Source organism: Sinocyclocheilus grahami, unplaced genomic scaffold, assembly GCF_001515645.1.
Source record: "Sinocyclocheilus grahami isolate Dianchi unplaced genomic scaffold, SAMN03320097.WGS_v1.1 scaffold261.1, whole genome shotgun sequence".
Taxonomy (NCBI): Eukaryota; Metazoa; Chordata; class Actinopteri; order Cypriniformes; family Cyprinidae; genus Sinocyclocheilus; species Sinocyclocheilus grahami.
Genome location: NW_015505440.1, coordinates 246,544 through 271,405, shown reverse-complemented (window position 1 = coordinate 271,405; position 24,862 = coordinate 246,544). Strand labels below are relative to the sequence as shown.

General features: G+C 34.6%; 1 protein-coding gene across 1 annotated transcript in view; it reads left to right on the top strand.

Moving 5' to 3' along the window:
• Positions 1-23,989, top strand: part of LOC107599137 (peptidyl-prolyl cis-trans isomerase-like 2) — a 40,996-nt gene extending 17,007 nt beyond the window's left edge. The window contains exons 11-20 of the mRNA XM_016290641.1: positions 480-555; positions 1,431-1,537; positions 8,232-8,321; positions 8,525-8,558; positions 16,378-16,495; positions 16,962-17,018; positions 20,642-20,714; positions 21,044-21,106; positions 21,208-21,350; positions 23,542-23,989. Coding sequence (XP_016146127.1) covers positions 480-555; positions 1,431-1,537; positions 8,232-8,321; positions 8,525-8,558; positions 16,378-16,495; positions 16,962-17,018; positions 20,642-20,714; positions 21,044-21,106; positions 21,208-21,350; positions 23,542-23,641 — 861 coding nt within the window. The 3' untranslated portion in view covers positions 23,642-23,989. The remainder of the gene's footprint in view (positions 1-479; positions 556-1,430; positions 1,538-8,231; positions 8,322-8,524; positions 8,559-16,377; positions 16,496-16,961; positions 17,019-20,641; positions 20,715-21,043; positions 21,107-21,207; positions 21,351-23,541) is intronic.
• Positions 23,990-24,862: the final 873 nt, after the last annotated feature.

Genomic DNA, 24,862 nt, shown 5'->3' with positions numbered 1-24,862 from the left:
ATGTATTCAAAATAAATAATAATCAAATTCAAATACAAGCATAAGAGACATGTTGAGCATAAGAGAAAAAGAAACATGAAATATTCTTACCGGCCCTGAACCTTTGAATGGTTGTTTAGTTTATTACTTTAGATTAATTCAAATGGTAAATAAAAGCCTGTTTCGTTCACTATTTGTTTAAGATCAGCAAGTCAGCTTGGAACACAGATCTGTTGAGAAGAAACATCTGCACACAGACACATCCAAACACACCTGAATTGTCCCACAGGAATCAATAAAACCTATCCACCTATCTGTTTGTCTTCACAATGAATGGGTGATCAAACACTATTATTAAGTGTGATAGACACGTTAGGGGGTGTTTGAGTGATGGCATGCATGTGAAGATCATTTAGTTGTTTTAGATGTGGGTGTTCGAGCTTATTTTGTCTTATCTGGAGAGTCTTATCTGTAAACCGTGTCTGTCTCTCTTCCTCCAGGCTCACTATTCCACTGGAAGAGTGTCTGCCTCCTTCACATCTACAGCTATGGCTCCAGCCACCACCCATGAAGCAGGTAATGGAGTTCTAAATGAAATGGTTCCCTGCTTACTCATACCAAACAAATCAGTCAACTGACAGTTTTAGTCAGCTCTTGCCACTTTTGTGTGAAATATGCATCAGACTTCTCTAAGTTACTCTCATATTTGAGCACACTACCGATTCTGATTGGCTTAATTGAAGGAAGAGTTCACCCAAAACGGAATATTTGCTGAATATTTACACACGCTTAGGCCATCCAAGATGTAGATTTGGAGAAATTTAGCATTACGTCACTTGCTCACCAATGCATCCTCTGCAGTGAATGGGTGCCGTCAGAATGAAAGTCCGAACAGCTGATAAAAACATCACTGTAATCTCCAGTCCATCAGTTAACATCTTGTGAAGTCAAAAGCTGCTTGTTTGTAAGAAACAAATCAATCATTAAGACGTTTTAAGGCGAGTACATTTTAAGCAAATTAGCATTTTTGGGTAAACCATTCCTTTACTGCCTACATATCTTGAATGCACTTAGTTGCTTTGGGTTAATGCATCTGCCAAATGTGCATATGTAAATGTCACCATGACTGCTGATGCACACAACAAATTACACCATTTCCCTTTTTGTTTATGCTGGGAAGAAGTTGCATGCATTTCATAACATTGCATCATTGCAGTACCTGAAACTCCTGGCAAGTATTAGAGCTGGTTCATATTTTATTCTCATTTAGAGTGAATCTGGCTTCAGTATACCTCAGGAAACCATCTGGCAGCTGTCAAATCGGTCTCTCATATCTGTTCATTCTCTTTCAGACTAGTACGAGTCTGTTATGATACAAAAATGTTGTCAATACTGTCCACAGCAGTCATTCATAAATGTAAAGAATGAAAATATTTATTTTGTGTTTTCAGATGCTATTTCCGACGATGCCGTTCGCTACCAGTATGTTAAGAAGAAAGGCTATGTCCGCCTGCAAACAAACAAAGGAGACCTGAATGTGGAGTTGCACTGTGATAAGGTAACGTGAACACTAGCACAAACCTCAGTTGTTCTATTCTGTTTTGTGTAACATTTCTTGTCATCATGTGGGCTCATTATCTAAATGTGATTTTTCTGGCTCTGTTTGACACCTTGTTTGCTGTCACAGTGTCAAGGCCAGATCTGACTGTGGTCCATATTTGGACACTTAAGTCATGCTTTAATTGCATTAGATACAAAACATAGAGCTTTTCTCAAAAGTGACTCAATTTTTTAACCAGCTGGTCTTAAGGTCATGTTTTTGGATATATGAAATCAAGTTTACATAGGTGTTCAAGCAGATTAATAATATATCAACAGTAAACATGTTTCACTGTCAAGGCCAGATCTGACTGTGGTCCATATTTGGACACTTAAGTCATGCTTTCATTGCATTAGATACAAAACATAGAGCTTTTCTCAAAAGTGACTCAAAATTTTTTAACCAGCTGGTCTTAAGGTCATGTTTTTGGATATATGAAATCAAGTTTACATAGGTGTTCAAGCAGATTAATAATATATCAACAGTAAACATGTTTCACAAAGTTTGACGACTGGTAGATATTTTCATTTATTTATGTTTGGGATTAGTAAGATTGTTTTACAGACATTAATACTCACCAAGGATGCATTAAATTGATCAAAAGTGACAGTAAAAGCATTTATAATGTTACAAAAGATTTCTATTTTAAGTCAATGCTGTTCTTTTGAGCTTTCTATTCATCAAAGAATCCTGAAATAATGCATCACAGTTTCCACAAAAATATTAAGTGGCATAAATGTTATTAATAAGGAATGGTAGCAGCAAATCGGTATGATTTGAGTAATGACAGCTAAAAAAAATTCAGATTTGCCATCACAGGAATAAATTACATTTTAAAATATATTTAAGTAGAAAATCATTATTTTAAATTTAAATAATATTTCACAATATTACTGTTTTTACTATATTTTGATCAAATAAATCTAGCCTTGGTAAGCAGAAGACGCTTTAACATTAAAAACTATTAACATCGACTCTTATGTTTGAATGGTAATTTGTTTATTTCATATTTTAAAATCTAACAAATTTGTTTGTTTGAAAAGTGTGCTTGTGCTATATTTCTTTAAAATAAATGGTACTTGTTTGATATTTTATGTAGTTAAATTTTGTAAATACATTTTTAATTGTGGTTTAAAGGTATGATCAAATTAGCAGAAATCCTGCAAAAAATGTCCATTGCTCATTGTCAATATTGTAGTTATGCAAAAAGCACTTCTCACACAGAGGTCACTTTCAAACAAAGCAGCTTTCTGTTGGTCAAAGCAGTGAATTCACATACGGTACATATACAATTCAATTCCAATTCACACTAGCTTATAAAAACACAGACCTGCTCAGATATTTCTGGAGTGAGCAGAGACGTGGTAGAGGTGTGTATGTTTAATGTCCTTGCTCTCTCTGTGTGTGTGTGTGTGTGTGTGAGAGAGGAGTGGCCTAAAAGGGTGTCTTGTCTGTGCATAATGTATAATTCCTGTGTTCAGAGTGCTCAATCTCACTGACACACTGCAACTGCTGACCTACATTGATTGACTCACTCTATTTTCTTTATTTCTTGTTTTTACGTCGTCGTGTTTTTCTTACTCTGCTCTGTTATAGTTGCCTGTTAGTTTTTGCTGTTAATGTCAGATTCTTTCTCTTTGTGTTTTTTTTCTGTGTTTTCTCTCTTCTCATTTCTTTTCCTTGATGTGCTCTGTATCCCACTGAGCTTGTAAAATCATCCCTGCCATAAAACACTTCCTCGGAAAAATTGTGTTCGTTCTGGCCTTGCGCTGGCAGTAAAACTTACCCATAGTTCTCTCTTCTCAGCTGAGCAGATACAGGGTCCCTGTTCTTATTTATGTGAGAGCGTGTGCCAGGCTCTCACTCCTGGGTCAAAGCTGCACATAAATCCCTTTATATCTATCATTTAGTGTTTCACTTTAACACAGTGCAGGGAAATTGGTGAGCTTTGTCTTTACTGACTTTTATTACTGTTTTTACTATATTTTGATCAAATAAATCTAGCCTTGGTAAGCAGAAGACGCTTTAACATTAAAAACTATTAACATCGACTCTTATGTTTGAATGGTAATTTGTTTATTTCATATTTTAAAATCTAACAAATTTGTTTGTTTGAAAAGTGTGCTTGTGCTATATTTCTTTAAAATAAATGGTACTTGTTTGATATTTTATGTAGTTAAATTTTGTAAATACATTTTTAATTGTGGTTTAAAGGTATGATCAAATTAGCAGAAATCCTGCAAAAAATGTCCATTGCTCATTGTCAATATTGTAGTTATGCAAAAAGCACTTCTCACACAGAGGTCACTTTCAAACAAAGCAGCTTTCTGTTGGTCAAAGCAGTGAATTCACATACGGTACATATACAATTCAATTCCAATTCACACTAGCTTATAAAAACACAGACCTGCTCAGATATTTCTGGAGTGAGCAGAGACGTGGTAGAGGTGTGTATGTTTAATGTCCTTGCTCTCTCTGTGTGTGTGTGTGTGTGTGTGTGTGTGTGTGTGTGAGAGAGGAGTGGCCTAAAAGGGTGTCTTGTCTGTGCATAATGTATAATTCCTGTGTTCAGAGTGCTCAATCTCACTGACACACTGCAACTGCTGACCTACATTGATTGACTCACTCTATTTTCTTTATTTCTTGTTTTTACGTCGTCGTGTTTTTCTTACTCTGCTCTGTTATAGTTGCCTGTTAGTTTTTGCTGTTAATGTCAGATTCTTTCTCTTTGTGTTTTTTTTCTAATGTGTTTTCTCTCTTCTCATTTCTTTTCCTTGATGTGCTCTGTATCCCACTGAGCTTGTAAAATCATCCCTGCCATAAAACACTTCCTCTGAAAAATTGTTCGTTCTGGCCTTGCGCTGGCAGTAAAACTTACCCATAGTTCTCTCTTCTCAGCTGAGCAGATGCAGGGTCCCTGTTCTTATTTATGTGAGAGCGTGTGCCAGGCTCTCACTCCTGGGTCAAAGCTGCACATAAATCCCTTTATATCTATCATTTAGTGTTTCACTTTAACACAGTGCAGGGAAATTGGTGAGCTTTGTCTTTACTGACTTTTTAATCACATGCATAAGATTCCATATCATTTGTTGTGTTTTAGCACTATTTTGTCACTTTCATGAACAACTTGGCTCAGTCTTTAATTGATGCAGTGCACAAAAGCAGCAGACGCCCTTTACAAGGCCACAGGATAAAAGACTTCATTTGGTTAGAAAATTCATTGAATTTTAGAATTAAAGCTTAGGGAACATATTGTGAAAGCCGAAGTATTTTGTCCTGTTTCACGTTTGCAGAGACGGCTATAAAATGCATCCTCTAGTAGTGCGTGTGTGCGCGTGTGCGCGTACGTGTGTGGGGTGGGGGGGTGGGGTGTCAGTGTGACTTGGGAAGGTAAACACTGCCTAATGGACACAGAAACAGTATTTCATGCTCTTCATAGTCCTAGTAACTAGGTGCTATTTTTGTGTCTTTTCATTGGCTGTGTGTTGTCAAATCAGGATAAAGAGGAGAGGTCACATTGATAAGAAAATTACCCTCTGCCTTTTTTCCCCTCTCCTTTCCTCCACTCCCTCCCTCCTGTGGTTTGCCTGCATTTGTGATGATTCTTTTTGTGGTGCAGTGTTTACATAGTAATAGCTTTTTTTTTTTACTGTAAGGGTAAATCTTATGAAAGGACAAGAAAAATGTCAAGATCATGTTCATATCTCACTGTAGGACAAAATAGAATTATATTTTGCCAAAATAAAATGAAGCCTATTTAGTGTGTTTTGCTTTTCATAACAACTAAGCAAAACATTTTACAGTAATATAGTTAGAAATACAGTAATTACTATGACTTTAAAATGAAACAGACAGTACTTAAATTGTAAAATGCTTATAAAGGCTAGGTAATGTTTTTTATGTATTTATTTATTCAATGTAATAATAAAAATGTATAATTGTTAATAAATAAAAACAATTTCTATATTTATTTCACGTTACTATAATGAAAATAGACTTTTTAGCATTGTAGTTATGAGAATTTTGGGGGAAAATTGCTTAATTATTTTGAAAATGAGGTAAATGCAAAAACTCCTAAATTATTTAATTCTCCTAAAATAGTCTTCTAAAAAAATTTCGTCTTGTCCAGGATTTACAGTTTGCAGCACATGATGGCATCTAGATTGGAATGTCATTGTGGACAGTTATGTAACACTGTCAGGTCTAGATGGAGCAGATGATTGAGATCTTACTTGACAACTTTATTTTTGTAGGTGTTTTGTGTGCTTTTCATGCATGAGTGTGTGACATTGAAATCTGAATGTTTTTTTGTTTAAGTTCTGACATGCTTGACCTCCTCTCGGGGTGACTTATAAAAGTTTAATGTGGAATTTGCTTCTGCATCTCCCAGTAAGGCACACAGTCTTTCCTAAACACAACATCAGTTTATTGGCTCGCAGAGGTTTTTTTGAAGAGAGGGATGTCTGATCGTCATAGAAACGAACACACAAACATTTACAGAGAGGGAGAGGAAGCAACTGCTTTAACTTTCAGTGCTTTGTTTGCTTTGTTTTTTAAAAAAATTATATCTTACATAAACTAGCCTTTCACTTCCTGAATGAACTAGCAGACTCATACATTCAAAGCTGCCAGATGTATTACAAACCTAATTGTTTATTGACCTTTATAGCCCACAGACGGTCCTTTTGGTAGCACACAAGGGCTTTGAGAGAAGGGCTTGTGTATTTGTTAAGTAAAATAATTAAGTAATCATTTGAAGTTATAGTGGACACCGTTGCTGTAATATTCATGAATGATTAAAAGATGCAAGCTGCAGTTTCATTAATGTGAATGCTTTGCAGTCCTTTAATTGGAGACGGGCTTAAATTCCCTTTGGTTGAATCTCATCAAGAAATAGCATGTATTTCACCTCCAATATCTTAAGCAAAAAAAAGGATCATTAAGATTTTTTGCGTTGTGACATTATTTTCATAGTTAAGCTCATTGTCTGTACTATAATAATCATCCTGCATTTAGTGGAGTAAATTCTTCCATGATGTATAAATACTTTTATATGTTTAATAATAAAATAATAATTTATCTTTATTTTTCTTGCATTGTAGTAATGACTTTTTTTTTGTCACAATGAAAATAAAATATCCTAATGATCCTAAATAGTTTTTTCCTCTTATTTTTTGTCATTTCTAATTTATTTGTTTTTACTGTTTTATGACTACATAAATATACACGCACACTAAAATAAATAAATATATATATATATATATATATATATATACACACACACACACACACTAAAATAAATATATATACATATACACACACAATGTGATTTCCGTTAGTGATCATGTGATCTTCGGTTAGGAGATCTTGTGATGCTTTTTAAAGCAAAGTTGGGGTTGATTTCGAGTTCACATACAAACATAAATAGAACAGGCTAATTAAATTTGTCTATTTTAATGTAAGACAACATATTTTTCGTCAGTGATAGAAATATGATTTAAGACGTAGTGTAAACAAGTTTAGTTTGAAAAAGTTTAATAGTAAATAAGACACAATTAGACAATATTTGAACAAAAAAATTATAATAAATATTTATTTGCAACAACTGATGGAGTACTGAATGCTGCACGCACGCGCAGCGCTGTCAAGGTAACATTTGGTCAGTCATTCCCTTCGCCGAGGGAGTTCCAAACGCTTCTACGAGACAGTAATGCCCTGCAACCTTCAAAGAACACACTTCAAGGGCTCTGCCCTTCGAAGGGAGTAGGGCATAGGGATGCTCACTTCTGTTTAGAATTCGCCGCATGTCTCTTGTATCACCGCAGAGGCGCAAACGTGCTCTCTCGTTTCATTCAACTGCAGCTTACCGTCTTGCGTCTCAGTTTTTGATTGTATTGAAAATGAAAGCAGAGGAATTTAGTATTCATACTAGTTAACTATGAATATACAATACATTATCCCTTAAATGTCAACCTTATAGTTTGACCGTTCGTTCGTCTTGGCTCAAAGCCACTTGCTGCGAACTTTTCTTCGTGGAAGCTTTGCGTTAAACAAGCGAGATAACGAAATATTGAATCTAAAAATTTTTGTCCAATTATTTGCCCAGTTAGTTTTGGTATTGAGGTAAAAGTTACCTTGCATTCGCTATATAACAGTGGGTGGTGGTCACGAAGATGACGGAGCAAATTTGATGCGTTTCCCCCTTTTGCAGCGACTTTCTTCTTGCAAGATAAGCAGACAGGGTGACCGTGCTTGATTAAATTGCCTTCAGGACTCTTGTAAAAGCTAAAATACGACCAGACCACCGATTTGGTCCTCTTAGATGGCTGAAAAATCTCCCGAGCGCTGTCACTGCCTTCCGTCATTTCGTCTCATGCAATAAAACAACAACAACACTGCATGCTGCTTCTGCGTCAGACTGATGCTGGCTGGACAGGATTTACCGCGAGTTTTCAAAAGCGCGATAATCAAATACTGTTTTGATGATAATTACATTTTAAACGATAATACTAACCGTCAGCACATTTTATCGTGAAACCGGTAATCGTTCTGTCCCTAGCTGGCTGCTATGCAAGTGTCATCATAATGACAAACAGTTTTTATAAATCACATTTCTTGACATTAAGACTGATATTTGTTTTATTCCTTGCAGGTCCCCAAGGCTGGAGAAAACTTTATTAAACTGTGTAAGAAAGGATATTATGATGGCACAATATTCCACCGCTCTATTAGAAATTTCATGGTAAGCTAATTTTTCATAAAATTACATTTTATTCATTATATTGTTGTAAGTGAAGTAGTTTAGATATTAGATTTTTATTTTAATTTACATTTTTTGGTCAGGCTTGACACTTTCCATGATTTGGCCATTTAAAGCCATAGAATTACCTTCTCTTTTTTATCTTGGAAAATATGTGGCATATTTATGTTATTTGTTATTTTCAGATTCAAGGAGGAGACCCTACAGGGACTGGTACAGGTAATCTTCTTACATTTGTTCTGAATCATTTATCATTTTGATCACTGATGTATAACGGTTACAACTTGGACTGACGGTGATGATTATTTGCACAATGTATACATATATGCAATATATTTACAGTGTACAAATTATGCTTTTAAGGTCATTTAGACTTTAAAAGTGCATTAAAATCAAAACAATATAAAGTCCTTGAACATGAAAAGTAATAGAACTTTAGTATCTAAGTCTAGTTTAAGTATATTTCCCCACAAAATTGAATGTTTTCTCATATATCCCACTCTGAGCTTTGAGAGGGCTGTGTGACACAAGCAGGACAGAACCCATCTCTTGTCTCTTATCTTCATGTTTTCTCCCAAAATTCCAAAGTAATTGACACTCGGGGAAAGTGGAACTGAATTACCGGTGCATGTAAAATGCAGTGTGTACTACAGAGACCTGCACATGACGTGGAAAAATAGATTTTTTTTCTAGGGATGCACCGAAATGAAAATTCTTGGCTGAAGCCGAAACCGAACAAAAGGAAACACTGGGCCGAATACCGAACATGGTTTTTCCGAGTTTTTTTCCCCATGTATTTTGCCAATTTTTTTCACCTTTGCATAAATTAAATAGCCAAAATGTGCTTTTTACTGTTTTGTCTTGCTTTTCAAAGAAAAAAAATCTATTTCAAAACAACAATTTAAAATTATTTAACACTGAACATTTTTTACATTTTAGCAGACATTATAGCAACAAAGCACAATTTAACTTAAAATTAATAAGTTGGTAAAATAATATTTTTTGGCTATCAGACCCCCTTCTTGAATCAGGCATGTATTTTTTACTGTAAAATTAAAAGCAGCCATGCTGAGAAGAGACTTCTTTTAAAACATTAGAAAATATTACAGATTCTAATTTGAACACTATGTGTGAATGTTATAATAAATGTATTAACAGAGCTGTTGTAATGATTAGTATCATTATTATTGTCTTATTTTTATTTTTATTTTACAGAACAACAGTAAAATTACAATTAGGGATGCACCGAAATGAAAATTCTTGGCTGAAGCCGAAACCGAACAAAAGGAAACACTGGGCCGAATACCGAACATGGTTTTTCCGAGTTTTTTTCCCCATGTATTTTGCCAATTTTTTTCACCTTTGCATAAATTAAATAGCCAAAATGTGCTTTTTACTGTTTTGTCTTGCTTTTCAAAGAAAAAAAATCTATTTCAAAACAACAATTTAAAATTATTTAACACTGAACATTTTTTACATTTTAGCAGACATTATAGCAACAAAGCACAATTTAACTTAAAATTAATAAGTTGGTAAAATAATATTTTTTGGCTATCAGACCCCCTTCTTGAATCAGGCATGTATTTTTTACTGTAAAATTAAAAGCAGCCATGCTGAGAAGAGACTTCTTTTAAAACATTAGAAAATATTACAGATTCTAATTTGAACACTATGTGTGAATGTTATAATAAATGTATTAACAGAGCTGTTGTAATGATTAGTATCATTATTATTGTCTTATTTTTATTTTTATTTTACAGAACAACAGTAAAATTACAATACTAACATTTATAAATGTTGATGGAGTTCTTGCTTCTCAGCTTTTATTTTGGCGGAAACGAGCAGGAAGATCTCAGCGCTTCTTTTTGTTGACAACAGCAGATTTATAAATGAGTCTCATTATGAATACATCACAAGTATCACATTGTCACATGCATTGTAAAAATTCATAAAAATGCGACTGAGCAACTGACGAGTAACACTGGTTCAGTGCAGATTCTCCTTGCGCTTTGGACTTTGAACCCTGGTTAACAAGTAGATCTGCGGCAAGTTCTTGCAGAGCTGTCAGAATACATGCAATTCGTGCATGTTTTAGAAAACGTAACGTTCTGCAGTTTATTTACTAATTGTTTAAGGCCATTTCGCGATTTCAATCATCATACAGTAAACCAGCAACAATCACCCCTTCCTCTTCTCATCGAAGACATGCGATGCAGTCCTAAACAGTCTTTCGCTGTCGGTGCTTGTAATGATTTTTGCATTTTTCTCTTACAGTTTTAAATGTTTGTTGCATTATAAAGAGTGCGCACCTCTCACTCTACGCTGGTTGCTATTTGATCGCGTCATATCATTGTTCGGTACAATTTATTCTGTCTTTTTGCTTATTTGCTATTTTCGGGCCGAATTTCGGTTGCCGAACATTCGGTGCATCCCTAATTTTTTCAACTTGTTCATTTGTTCCAATGTTCCCATAATTTGTGGCCATGTTTCATGAATTTGTTCCCTTGTTAATTTAAAACTAAGGAATGAATTAGTACAAATTAGCCATGATTGAACTAAAACGAGTAAACAAATATGTCATGGAATTGAATTTGTAATTTGTGGCTACAATATCTTTCATCTTTCCCCTTCCCCATGCTTTACTTTGTCTAACACGTACACGTAGCAAATTTATATATATATATTAAATACAAAGAATAAAAAGGAGATAGAGAGAGCTAGTGTGAGTTTTGTTTTTAATTTTTATAATAAAAAAGCCCAAAAACAAATGGATAGAATAGAAAAAATAAGAGCGAATGTTAGTGTTAGACGGTCAAGTTTTTTTGTATATAAATACAGTATATAAAAAGTATATAGAAATAGAAAAGAGAGTGTTAGTGTTAAGTGTAGATGGAAGAGATAATGTCAGTAATGTCTAATTTGTCAACAAATCACTTGTTGTGTAGACTGACATTTACTGAAAGAAAAAAAGTTAGGCTAACAATGCTTTCTCTTAACAGTTTGATGACCACACAACAGAACACAAAGCCATGTACGGCTTGATTCAAATGTATGTGCTCTCTTACCTCTCTCATTCGGCATGAATCCAAATGTTTCCATGGTCGCAATGTGGCATTTGGCTGCTAACCAATTATTTATTTTGTGAACAACGCTTTGTACTTCACTCGTGTCCTAATATTCACATCATATGCACAAAAATGTGCTTTTTGTTGTACCACCGCAGTGAGGTACTTTACAACATGGTCCTCCTTGGTTGCTCTCTTCAAATTTTGTTTGGAAAACTGTGAGCAATAGTGATATTTAACGTGATCTTTTTCCATGAAAGTGCAAGTAGAGCCTTGTTTTCAATCACATCAAATTAAATATGGCATCTACCCTCACCGAGGTGCAAAATATATTGAATACATGGTTTTAGTTACAAGTCTAAGTCAGTTGGATGACTCATGCACATTTTTGTGATTCTCCTTAAAATTACCAAGGTTTTTCGAATGAAAGCAATTACAGGACGTTTAGCATTTGATTAAAAACAAATGCTCTAACAAATTCTTTTTCATATTCAGTTGGTCAGATGAGCTTGATATTACTTTCTCAGACTTTCCTGAGCTGTCCAGACAATATGACCTCAGCTTTTGTCAGAACATCAGACTGAATGGCTTTTTTGACGCACATTTGCGAGGGATGTTTTCCTGTGGTCATGAGTGTTAAAAGGTGCAGGTCTAACTGAGAAACAGAAAGGGTAAGGAGTTAGTGCACTCTATTTCCATGTATCTAAAATTCAATCCCATAACTGCACCAGCCTCACCTGAGACCTTTGTGTAAAAAGAAGGACTGAAAGCAAGAGGAGAAGGAAGTAGACTGAAAGATTTGTCATGAACAGAGAGTGCATTTTAAAGGGTTTAGTATTAGACTTGAAGGTCTGAAGCAACTTCTATCTTCCAGTCATTCTCACGCGTATATTACCATGCACATTGAAGCGAGGTTTGCTATTGCATTTGACCTAAAATAGATGCAAATAAGAGGGTGAGATTTTGTATCAAATGTGTGCTTTTAGTCACTCGAGTGGGACAGTGTAAATGACTGTTCACGTGTGTTAGGGAAGAGTTTGCAGTGTCCTCAATCCTCAGTGATGCATTTGCATATGCATGTGATTATCTGTCAGAATGGCAACAATTATACAAATCAATTGTCTTAATTATAATTGTACAGTAGTGTAATTAAAGGCACATGCCTTTTATTTAGAGGAATAATTCACACAAAAATGAAAATCATTATTTTGTCATCATTTACTCTTGTAATTTCTGACTTACTTTCATCTATAGAACACAGAAGGAGAATTTTTAAAATAATATGGCAACTTTTTTAATTTATTGGAAGTTAATATGGACTGGGGCTGTTAAGCTTCATACTGACAATAAAAAAAAAAGTAATATGATTGCAATCATGTGATAAACAGATTTTCAAGTCATTCACTTAAAATTCATCCTAGCAATTTGGGAATTAATCTTTTTTTTTTCAGTCGGATCTTCTCAATGAATCTGTTATTATTTAAAAAAAATTACTTGAAATAAAATGGACATTAACTGAAATGAAATTAAATATAAAAGTAACTTAAATTTCTTTTTTCATCTAGTTACCAGAGCAACATTTCTCATTTTCATTTAGTTTAAGTTGAAGTACAAATATAACTAAAATGAACTAAACTAAAACTTTATATAGACATATTGTTTTAAAAAAAATTACAAAATCACACAACAAAATTACTACAACTTGCTAGTTTTTTTAAATTATTTTTATTGAATTTTCTCTGTAATACAAAAATAACAAGGCATTACAACTTGCTAGTTAAAATGAAAACAAAAAGTATAAAAATCAAATCTAATTCAAAATAATAAAAAACTGTAATAGTAATTTAATTTGTACTAAAATAACACTGGATCCAGTTCACAAAACCTGAGTGTCACCTGAATGCAATGAATAACAACTTGAATTTGGGTCTGTTCATATGACTTTCCCAAAAACATTGTAATTGCAGAGGAACAAGCAGTACTTGATTAAAATTTGTGGTTCAGAAACAGGTTTGAAACTTTGAGGGTGAGTAAACGTTGACAGACATTTTTCTGTGAACTACCAACTATAATAACTTGGCTTATTTATTATTATTATTTTGAAGGCTTTGATCATGTGTTCAGCCGTCCTGTTTTCCTCCATTTAGTTGAAAAATAGATAATATTAACCAAATTATCAAAATGTGTTTTGGATGCTGCAACAAGAAGTCATGAGTGTGACAAATCACACAATGTTCCTTTGAAGAGACGCAGCTTTCTGTAATAATGGCCCGCTGTTAGGCTGTGAATGAATGTGCAGTGATTATGATTCTGCAGGATTCATCTACAAAATTAAATGAAGGCTTCATACACAGCGGTTCGCTATCAGTGCTGCAGAAAACATCACAACTCACGCTGACATGCACAGACATTTTTAGATATACCCACACATGAATGAGCATATAATAGTCTGTATACATAAAGGAAAAAAGGAAAAGAAAACCTGAGTTCCAGTTAGTTTTGTAGTAGTCACCAACTCTGATCTATTTGCAAAGTGTTTAATTGTTGTTGATTTGTTAAAGTTATGGTAATCATATGATTGGGTTTTTACATGAATTGCCGGTTAATCAGATTAAACATAATTGCATATTTCTAGCTGCGTTTTTTTTATGTATGGTTTATTGATGATTTGTGTATTGCATTTTTTTTTTTTTAAGTAACACTAATGTTAAATTTAATGTTAAAATTTAAATGTGGCATAATTATTGCTATTCATCTCTGTCTCCAAATAATTAGAAATTTACCATTTCATCACTTGCTCACCAATGGATCCTCTGCAGTGAATGGGTGCCGTCAGAATGAGAGTCCAAACAGCTGATAAAAACATCACAATAATCCAAAAGTAATCCATGCCACTCCAGACCATCAGTTAATCATTTTGTGAAGTGAAAAGCTGCATGTTTGTAAAAAAACTATCCTTCATTAGGACGTTTTAACTTTTAATTGTTTCTCCCTGCTAAAGTAAGTCCATAACATTGCTTTCTCCAGTGAAAATTCACCTTTTCTTAATCAGGAGAGAACAGTTTGCAAGTGAAAACAAAATAGTTCTAAACAATGGACTTTTTCACTGGAGAAAATGTTTTTATGGATCTGAAAATTCGTAACATCTTCCATTTCGGGATTATTTTTTTGACGGCACCCATTCACTGCAGAGGATCCAATGCACAGCACTCCACAGATGCTTGGATTTAACCATCTAACTTTGGATTTTAATATTTCTATTAAGTAGTCTATTAAGTGCTCAAAATTGTTAAATTTTTTGAAACAAACAAATTTTTCTTACAATTGTTTTTTAAATCTTGGCAGCCTTGGTATTCTGTCCGGTTGATTTTCATCTTTTTGTTCTCATCCTTTTTAATCAAGTCAGTGGCATGGGGTAGGAAATGTCAGCAAGGTCATAAATAATGCAGAAATGTCACCTGGGGAATGTTTATGAGGGTGTGCGAGTTTTCAAAGGCAGATTGGTGTGCTGTAAAGCTATCGCTCCACAATGACACCAGCTGCTGGACGTTAAACTCCTTTCTGCTCCGCTACAGCTAGAATTATATGCTACTGCTCATCGTTTTCAAACTCGCATGACTGTGAATTCAGTCGGTGCAGGTGTCTCAGAACACCATCTGAGTTGTGGAAAAATGTTCCTAATCTTGCATTCGAGCGCAGTCTCATGTCAGTCTCTGCGTCAGATCACACGTGTGATCGCTCGCTGAGAGCTGCATCCAGCAGAGCTTTTGATTGAGCGTGATGAAGCGTTAATTAGTGTACCTGATTTGGAGGCCTTTGGCATGAGGTGTTTGTTTATGGTGGCAGAAGACGACACATGGTGCCTGTGCGTGTGGCACTGGGTTAGTAATTCTATAAATGATTTGAAGTGATTCAAAAAGACAATCTGGGTCAAGTTCAGTTGAACTGCTTTAATATTTCAGTGTAAAAAAATGTTTTAAATGTTTTTGAAAGGAGACTCTTAGCTTACCAAGGCTGCATTTATTTGATCAAAAATACAGTGAAAACAGCAATATGGTCAAATAATATTATATTTTAACATAACTGTTTTTTATTTTATTATATTTAAAAATGTCATTTATGATGCAAAGCTGAATTTCCAGCCTCATTACTCAAGTCTTTAGTCTTCAGAAATCATTCTAATGTGCTGATTTGGTGCCCATGAAATATTTATTATTATTAACAAATGTAAAATATCTGTAGAAAAGGTGATACATTTTTTTCTTTTGTGAATAGGAAGTAAAAAAAACAGCATTCATTTAAAAATAGAAATCTTTTGTAATATTTTTTTATGTATTTACTGTCGTTTTTTTTAATCAATTTTTCAGCATCCTTGCTGAATAAAATTATAATTTCTTTAAAAAAATAAAATAAAATCTTACAGACACCAACATTTTTGCGAATGTTGTTTGTGTGATTTTTAGATTGCCACAGTTTATTGATTGCTATGTTTGTTTTTAAATGAAGCATATTGCTGACTCTTAGTATTTGAGATTTGCACAAGCAAACCTATTGAACTGCAGTATGTAAATTGTCCCACCATCATTTGTGCTATGGACATGATATTATCCTCAAACTGTGTGGCATTTTTAAGAAGTGTGCTACTTTTTAAGTGATCAGATTTATGATTAAATGAGCAGAAAAAATCCCAAAGACATTGAGTAAGAGACTTGAGGGAAAATTACACTTTATAATTAAACGGATGTGTTTCTGTTGGAGTAAATGTAATTATGTTTTCGTTTTTGTGCCGGATCACTGCTTTTGTTCTTCTGCTGTAATTATACCAGACTGCAGATGTGATGCTGCATACAGCAGGGTTGTTATTGGCCAAGTGTCATGATGTGTTACTCTTAATCTCATACACATGCTCCCCATTGTGTTTAATATCCATATCTCCCCCCTCCTGTTCCTCTCTCTGTTGTTGTGTGTATTAGGAGGAGAGTCTTACTGGGGGAAGCCGTTCAAGGACGAGTTCAGGCCCAATCTGTCTCACACGGGTCGTGGTATTCTGAGCATGGCTAACTCAGGACCCAACACAAATAAATCCCAGTTGTGAGTAAATGTTTCATCTGCTCATTACAGTGACTGGATTCCAATCAAACGCTCTGTTTAGAGTTTGTTTTAAACCTCTGAAAGTATTAAACTTCTGCAACTAATTCAGTCCGAGCCTCTTAACAAACTTTAACCTGATGTCTGCTTTGGGTTTTTATAAACCTCTTTAACAGAAATGTAAGATTCCGTTTAAAATATTGACCTTTGACATCACTAGAAATTTCTGCATTTTAAATCTAACCAGCACCTGTGATGTCATTCTGATATTTTGCATACTGAATTCTGGCTGGTCTTGTCTTTCTTGTACTTCTTTAACCCTCTGTAACCAGCGATAACAAATGAGAGGAAACAAAGCCTAAACTGAAACTTCAACACTATTTTTTGTTGCCTGTGTAAGCACTGATGTTGAGCTCATGAAAGTATGAAATTGCCCTTACTAAAATGTTTCTTTTCTGTTTACTTTCAGCTTTATAACATTTCGCTCATGCACATACCTGGACAGGAAACACACTGTGTTTGGAAGGTAATTTTATTTATGGATTGATTTGTCTCAGTAACAGGACATTCACAGTCAAATAGCTTCATCAAGGCAGTACTAAATTAAAAAAAGAAAAAAACATTTTATGACCCCTCTTTTAAAAATACATATACTCTTCAAAGTGTTGGTAAACTTAGCTGTATTTTTTTTTTCAACCTTTTAGTCTAACATGCAGTTTCTCGTACAAAATAAAGGAAAATAACTGACAGTGATATCAATTGTGAATCTCTACACTACCGATTAAAAATCTTTTAATGCTTTAGAAAATATTTTATACTCACTGTAGCGAATCAGCTCATGGGGAAATATGAATAATTAACCATAACTAATTATGATTAATTATTAATATTTTAGATCCACTGTAGATATTTAGCTGACCACTCAGGGTCAACCGTCTTGTCAATTCTAAGAACGTTAATTTCCTGGTTAAAGGAAATAACTTTCTTACTGTACAACTCTATAAGTTTGTAACGTAAATCTGCATGATTATTGACTCCGGTTATGAGTAAACAATGAACACGCCAAGTGTGATACAAGTAAGGTTTTATTAACTACATAAAAACTTAAACTAGTCTAACATACTACACAAACACATTAAGCCGGTCTAACATAAACATACACACACACACACATACAGTTGGTATAGGAAAGGGTTAAAGTTTAGCACTAAAGAAAGAGACATAAGGAATGACATTTATGGAACCATTTTGCATATTCAGCAGATCTAAAACCTGAGGGAAAACGTCAGATTCTTAGTTCAAACAAACCTTGTAAAAAGGTGTAACTGATACTTAATGCATCAATTAAATCGACTAAGTTTGATACTTGCGTATGTCTGAAAAAGATTCCTGATGCAATCTTAAGGCCCCAAGATCTTGCTGAAGTTGGTTGATGAGAAAGAGCTAGTTTGAGTCAGAATCACTTGATGAATGAAAAGGACTAGGCCGGAGCCTGGCACGAGCTTTGGTATCCTGGAGCGTTTCTCACATCTTCATCTTAGCATCTCCCTGAACCACCGACATGGGCGGGTCACATGGAGTGTGGCCTTTTAAAGCCTGCAGAGATTCACGCCTCTCAAGATGGGTTCGTCCAATGAGGAAGGCTGAAATCCCAAGCGGGAGGTTGGAAATACTGAGGATTTTTATGAGTCTTTGTCTGTAAGCATGGTATTTTGCATATGTAATTCGCTGGAGTGTTGAGGCACAAATTAGTACCGATTCTTAGAACATCAATATGTTGCATAGGTATCAGCATATAATATACACACTTGTTTCGATCATAAGAAGGCGAATTCATAGATACTAGACATGAAATAGTTACTTATATGAATGTGTGGTTTATCGTAAGCACGGATAAAAATAGTCTATAATACAACAGATTAAATACAACACAGCAATAATATACACACTGGCCTGAAGAAAATGGGTGTTCATTCAAAGAAGGTTTTCCTATGAATTAATTAGTAGAACAGTCCATTTCTCGTGTGCATTTGTACCCCTTGTTTCTGGAGAAAGCAGAATGAGAGCCGGCTCGCATTCCACAAGGTTGTAAATGTGTCGGGTTACCATGAAACCAGGGTCTTGTTCGGCGTCCTGGGGTGTTACAAAGTATTTGTGAAATCTAGCTAACAAAATATATATTGTGTGTTGGAGTGTTCCAGACGCTACACACCAAAGCTGAATTTATCTGATTAAAAATGCAGTAAAACAGTAATATTGTGAAATATTATTCAAATTTAAAATAACTGTTTTTTTGTATGAATATATTTAAAAATGCGATTTATTCCTTTGATGGTAAAGCTGAATTTTCAGCAGCTATTACTCCAGTCTTCACTGTCATGATCCTTCAGAAATAACTTTTAACATGCTAATTTTTACATGCTAATTTGCTCAAGAAATAAGAATTTATTATTATTATCATCATTGTTGAAATCAGTTGTGCTGCTTAATATATTTGTGATTTTTTATTTTCAAGATTTTTCGATAATTATAAAGTTCAAAAAGAATAATATTTATTTGAAATAGAAATCTTTTTTTAATATAAATGTCTTTGCTGTCACTTTTGATCATTTTAATGCACCCTTGCTGAATAAAAATGTTCATTTAAAAAAAAATTTAAATCATTAGTCCTCAAACATTTGTATAGTTGTGTATGTTTATCTTAAAATGTATGCATGTTTTGTGTATTTGTGTAGAGATTGTTTATTATGGTGGATTCCAGTGAAGGTTAAGTGGTCTATTTCTCATTTGGTCAGCATTCTCTGTGTGAAACCCTTCCTGGGGAAAAGCATGTCTTCTGTTGAATCAGAACATTCCAGCACACACGCACACATTTCACTCTGAGGGAAAGTCTTGCCCATTTGGCATTGAGTTGAAATCCTTGGACTCTAGCTGTGGAATTCAGAGGCTTGTCAGCATAAGCATGAACCAAACTCCTGTGCACACTCACATGCACCCCTCAGTCTGTGTGTACTTACTGAGCACGTGCGGTGAGAACGGACACACACACACACACACACACACCTCGGCCCTCAGCCTATGGGGCACTTAGAAACCTGAGGCTCCTGTTTAGTAGGAACAGCTGTACAAAGAGAGAAAGGACACAGCATGTGTACATTTAGATCCAACGCAACAAACAAGACAAATGGGGCATCATTTTATTGGTCATTTGCATGTTATAGATTTGCTTGCTGTCCTCCCAAGTTAAAAAAAAAATGTACGACTGAGTTCAAGCTTCTCTCATTACAGATATCACATCTTGGTACGGAGTAATAACTTGTTTAAACTTTGCAGCTGCATATTAGGTTGTTAAAGAAAGTTGAAAAATTGGCCTGTCAAGCTCCAAAAAATAAAGAAATTAATTAATCACCAAGAAATGATCATAGATGCACAATTTTCCAAATCTTCTGAAGCCATATTCATTTATTTACTGTAACCTGGTTTAATTTGAGTTTTATTTTATTGTTCATATGTATTATTTTAGTATGTAGTATTTATTAATAATTTGAATTCGATTTTCAGTTTTCATTTTAGTTTGAGTTTTTGTAATTTTATGTGCTTGTCTTTTTAATTTATTTTTATTTAGCTTTACTTTATTATTTCAGTTTTAGTTTGACTAATTTTAGTACTTCAACTTAAGCTTATTTATTGAAGTTACATTGCCAAGCCAACATTTATTTTCATGCAAGTTTTAGGTTTTTAGTCAAACGATTTTTCTTTTTTAATATTTTTTATTTTATAATTTCATTTAATTTTTTACTCGCTGAAAATAATTTTTAATCGTTTTAGTTAACAATAACAACCCTGTTAAAACCTGTTTTCAGAAGGCCTAAAATATAACATGTATTTTATTTTATGGATTATACTTCTTTGGTCCCTTTTTGCCCTTCTTGTAGCATAACAGCTCAAGATAAGGATAAATCAATCGCAGAATTGTTCATATTTGGAAATGTTGTTCCTTTAAGAAAAGTAGAAGATTGTTGGCTACAGTGAGAGAGATTGATCCAGTCTCATTAGAGAGATTATCACCACTTGGCACTGAATAATACTTAATTTACTCTGTGCAGCAGGATTTTAATAGGATTCTGTCCCTCACTTGCTCTCTTTTAGAGTGGTTGGTGGTTTAGAGACCCTCACAGCGATGGAGAATGTTGAAAGTGATCCGAAGACAGACAAACCCAAGGTGCTGAAGCCACTTATTTCCCTATAAGTGTAGCATCAGAAAATGTACAATTCGGTTGCACAAGCACATGTCAGCAGCAGTGTAGGGCTGTGCTTTGTTGACTCACGGTACCTCCTGTTTGTTTATATTTTTCCACCTGCTGTCAAATCCCACAATGCCAAAAAAGAAAATAGTCCAATTGAAAACCGCAGAATTTCAACCATTTTTATCTCCTTCATGTAAAATATTTTGCTTGGGGCTGCAGAGTTTTTGACACGTCACTTCAGTTCCTTTTCAAGACTTGAAAAGAGTGTTTTCTCAGACTCTCTGTTTCTCTTTCACATCGTCAGTCTGAGATAAAGCTGCTGAGCACTACAGTATTTGTGGACCCGTATGAAGAAGCCGATGCACAGGTCAGCATTTGTGTGCATGTACATAGTCAACATCGTATTAGTTGTGTTTTCATGCCATGCCGTTGATGTGACACTGTGTGTGTGTGTGTGTGTGTGTGTAGATTGCAGCCGAGCGAGAGATGGAAGCACAGAAACAGGAGGAAGAGAGAGCACAAACCTCTGCTTCAGTCAACAAGGCAAAAACAGAGGACAAGCCTAAAACCTTTAGACCAGGAGTGGGCAAATACATCAACATGACTGCCACGTGAGTTCTCACACACACATCCGTGATGATGCACAGCTGTTGAATATGACAGCAGTGTAAAATCACAGATCTTGCAGATCTACAGCATCACAGCAAAATAAATGATTCAACCAGAATTGATTTAGACTCTAACATGAGGAACTTTGTATTCTGTCTTTGTAATAGATAGATAGATAGATAAATCTCATAATGGCAGGATCATTATTTTATTATATAAAGCTGCTCTGATGGTAAATGAGTGTGTTTGTGGGTGTCGTCACTAGTGAGGGGTTCGTCCCACGCCACAGCAGGACTCAGGATATCAGCAGTGTTTACTGAGAACGGCAGGAGATCATTCTAATTATCCCTCACAACCCCACTGCTTCTCACACACACACACAACTGACTGTTAAACAGACATAAACATACACACAGTAATGTGAACACCTGCTACACACACACACGCACTGCTACCTGATGAGAACAGCGCCATTTTTCACATGCTGCATGCAAGTATTATGAAAAATATGCTCTTCATAATAAAAATGTTATTCATTTTCACTTACTGCTTATTACTTACACAAACATGGGGTTCAGATAATTAAATGAGCTCAAAAAAATTCAAAGAATTACATCGTCAATTAATGTCTTGTCAATTAATCATGTTTACATAAAATAACTGTATTAATAATGATACCATTGAAAATAACTGAAATAAACAAATTCATTAAATTCATGTGAATTTTTGTGGAAAAAATTTCTTAATTTTTCTAAAAAAAAACATGATGCAAAAAAAAAGTAGGTTTCTTTTTCTTGCTAAATATAATGTTATTTATTTTATTAATTTTGAATGAAAAATGACCCATATACCCAGTTAAGATTCTATAAGAGGAATTTAGAAAATGAGAAAATTATAAAAGGATAATTTTTTTTGTTTGTTTTAAAATGTTTAATAAATGCAAATACATGGAAATGAGATCAATCTGCCATGTTTTTCGGTTTTTAAAGGTGGGGCAAGCAATTTTTCAAAAACGTTTTAGAAAACTGATTCGGGCCAAATAGCAATGAAAATCATTTGAAATTTGTGTCAATACGTCATGAATAGAATGTAGCAGCAGTTTTCTGTCAGGGATTTGTCGTGTCGTGCCGCGCCGCACGCAGTGTAGACCATAGATTTGTGTATATATATCTATGGTGTAGACAGCATCACTGATTATAATGAGTTCTATAGTATTTTGTCGCGCCGTGCCACTTGCGTTTCGGTGTAGACACGGTGTAACATTGGTTTTGCTTTGTTTCACAGAACTAATCGTTGCCTGGGTTGCGTACGTATGTGTGGGGCGGAGCTATCAAAATAGGGGCGAGACCCTTTTGGGGTAGGGGTGTGTTTGTTTTGGTGATTTCAAATGTCAACATTGGCTACCAGAAATCGCTTACCCCACCTTTAATATTTGTATACTTTTTGTATTTTAGGTATTTCTTCTTTCAGTTAAGTTATACTTTATTGTTTCTACATTTGTATTTTTATATACTTTTTAAAAATATTGTATGACATTTATTTTATTGTAGTTTAACACTGTTTTAAAGATACTACAAAAGAGTAATTCATTATTTGACCTAACCCTACCCCTACCCCTAACCATAGCCCATAACAAAGACATCTCAAACAATGTCATCTTTGCATTAAAAATTACATAACTGAGCGAATGACACTTAATGACAGTTGTCATAAACATGCATAAAACCTCCTTCATATTCATGACGTGTCATGGCATGATTATGTAGGTGTCATTTCATGATTATGAAGGTGCCATGTCAGTCTTATGCACACCCCTTCAAGTAAAGTGTTACCGTAATTACTACTGAAAGTGTCGAATTTTATTTTCACCCTTTTTAAGAACCTTAGATTTAAACAGGCTACTGTACCTTTAATAGCTCTGTATGTAAATGACGTCCATTGTCATTGGCTAAACTGAATTGAATGTGAAATGATGAGTAACAGCATTCATTACATTGAAGTTCCAGATTTGCTGGGGTTTCATTTAGTAACAGCCTTTTTGCAAAGCCTTGCATTTACGCTGTGACAGATTCACAAAACACTGTGCTCTGAAACGTGCCAGACAAACTGCTGAGACTGGACTCACATAATCACTACTGAATCAATTACACAAACCTAATTAACTTTAATGTCTTATTCACTCTCCTTCATCAGGAAACATTCCCACCCAGATGGTGACAAACCCTCCACTAGTGAAGCTCCTGCCAAGAAACCCAAAGGCAGAACAGGTTTAGGAGACTTCAGTTCCTGGTAGAAGCACGGCACCGTCCCTCCTCACAAAGACTGATCGTGGCTAAATTGAGATATTGGACTGATCGTACTCGGCGCAGACCTCTTGGTTTTTCCCTTTTATGGACCCGGTTTTGATTTGTATTTCTAAATAATAATGTGGCAGGGATTGTTTAGTTCACATGTAGTTAAGTCAAGTCTTTCTTTACATTGAGCCCTGTAAATAATCAGTTATTTTTTGAATATTAAATGATTTAATGTATGCGTTAATAAATGCATTTTGCTAAAAGTTCGGCTTGTTCATGTTGCAGTGTTTTTATTTGTGTTAATTGTATGATATGAAAGCCCGTTTCCGCCACAGATTTAAAAAAAAAAAAAAAAAAAGGTAATTCAGACTGTTTCTGGCAATTCTGTATTTACATCTAACAATTCTGAGTTTGACACTTTTTTTTGTTTGTGCCACAGAATAAAAAATAAAGGTAATTGCAAGTTTATATTTCACAGTTCTGACTTTAAAGATCTGAGTTTATATCTCATAATTCTGCATGATCTATCAATCTAAATTTACCATTGACCTCAAAATGTTCTCTCTGAAGCAGTGGCATTACTGAGTCTCTTGCTCTTCTTCATCTAGTGTTTTGTCATTGTGTGCAGGTATCGTGGCATTGTGCTTTTAGCTACAGTATCAGGCATCCTCCAATGGGACGTCCCGTTCATCCCACAACTTGCAGAATGGTGCATGGAAAGTCTCTGTAGTCTTCGTAGTTCACACAATACAGCATTTGTCCTCTTGTGGAAGTTGTATCTGTGGTTTTGTGGGTCTTTTTTTCTGGAGGGGAGTTTCCTGTGCTTGCTTGAGTGGGACTGTGTAGTGTTTTTAAAAAAAATAAAAAAATATATATATATATATTATTTTTTGCTGCTGTGACCCAAGCGTCTTTCATATGACCCCGGGGGCCAATTATGAAGACAAATCTCACGAAGCCTGTCAGGTGAAGCTCATAGAAACTATTTTAATTAAAAAAAAATTTCGTTTTGTAATATCATGTCAGTCATGTTTTTATAAAAATGACTTTATTAATAATGATACTCACACTCTTGAGAATAACTGCTAAAAATAAATAAGTAAATGTCCAGATCCATTAAATTCATGTGAATTTGTGTGGGGAAAAAAGTGCTTAATTTGTCATAAAAACGATATGATGCAAAAAAAAAAGGTTTCTTTTTCTTGGAAAACATAATCTAT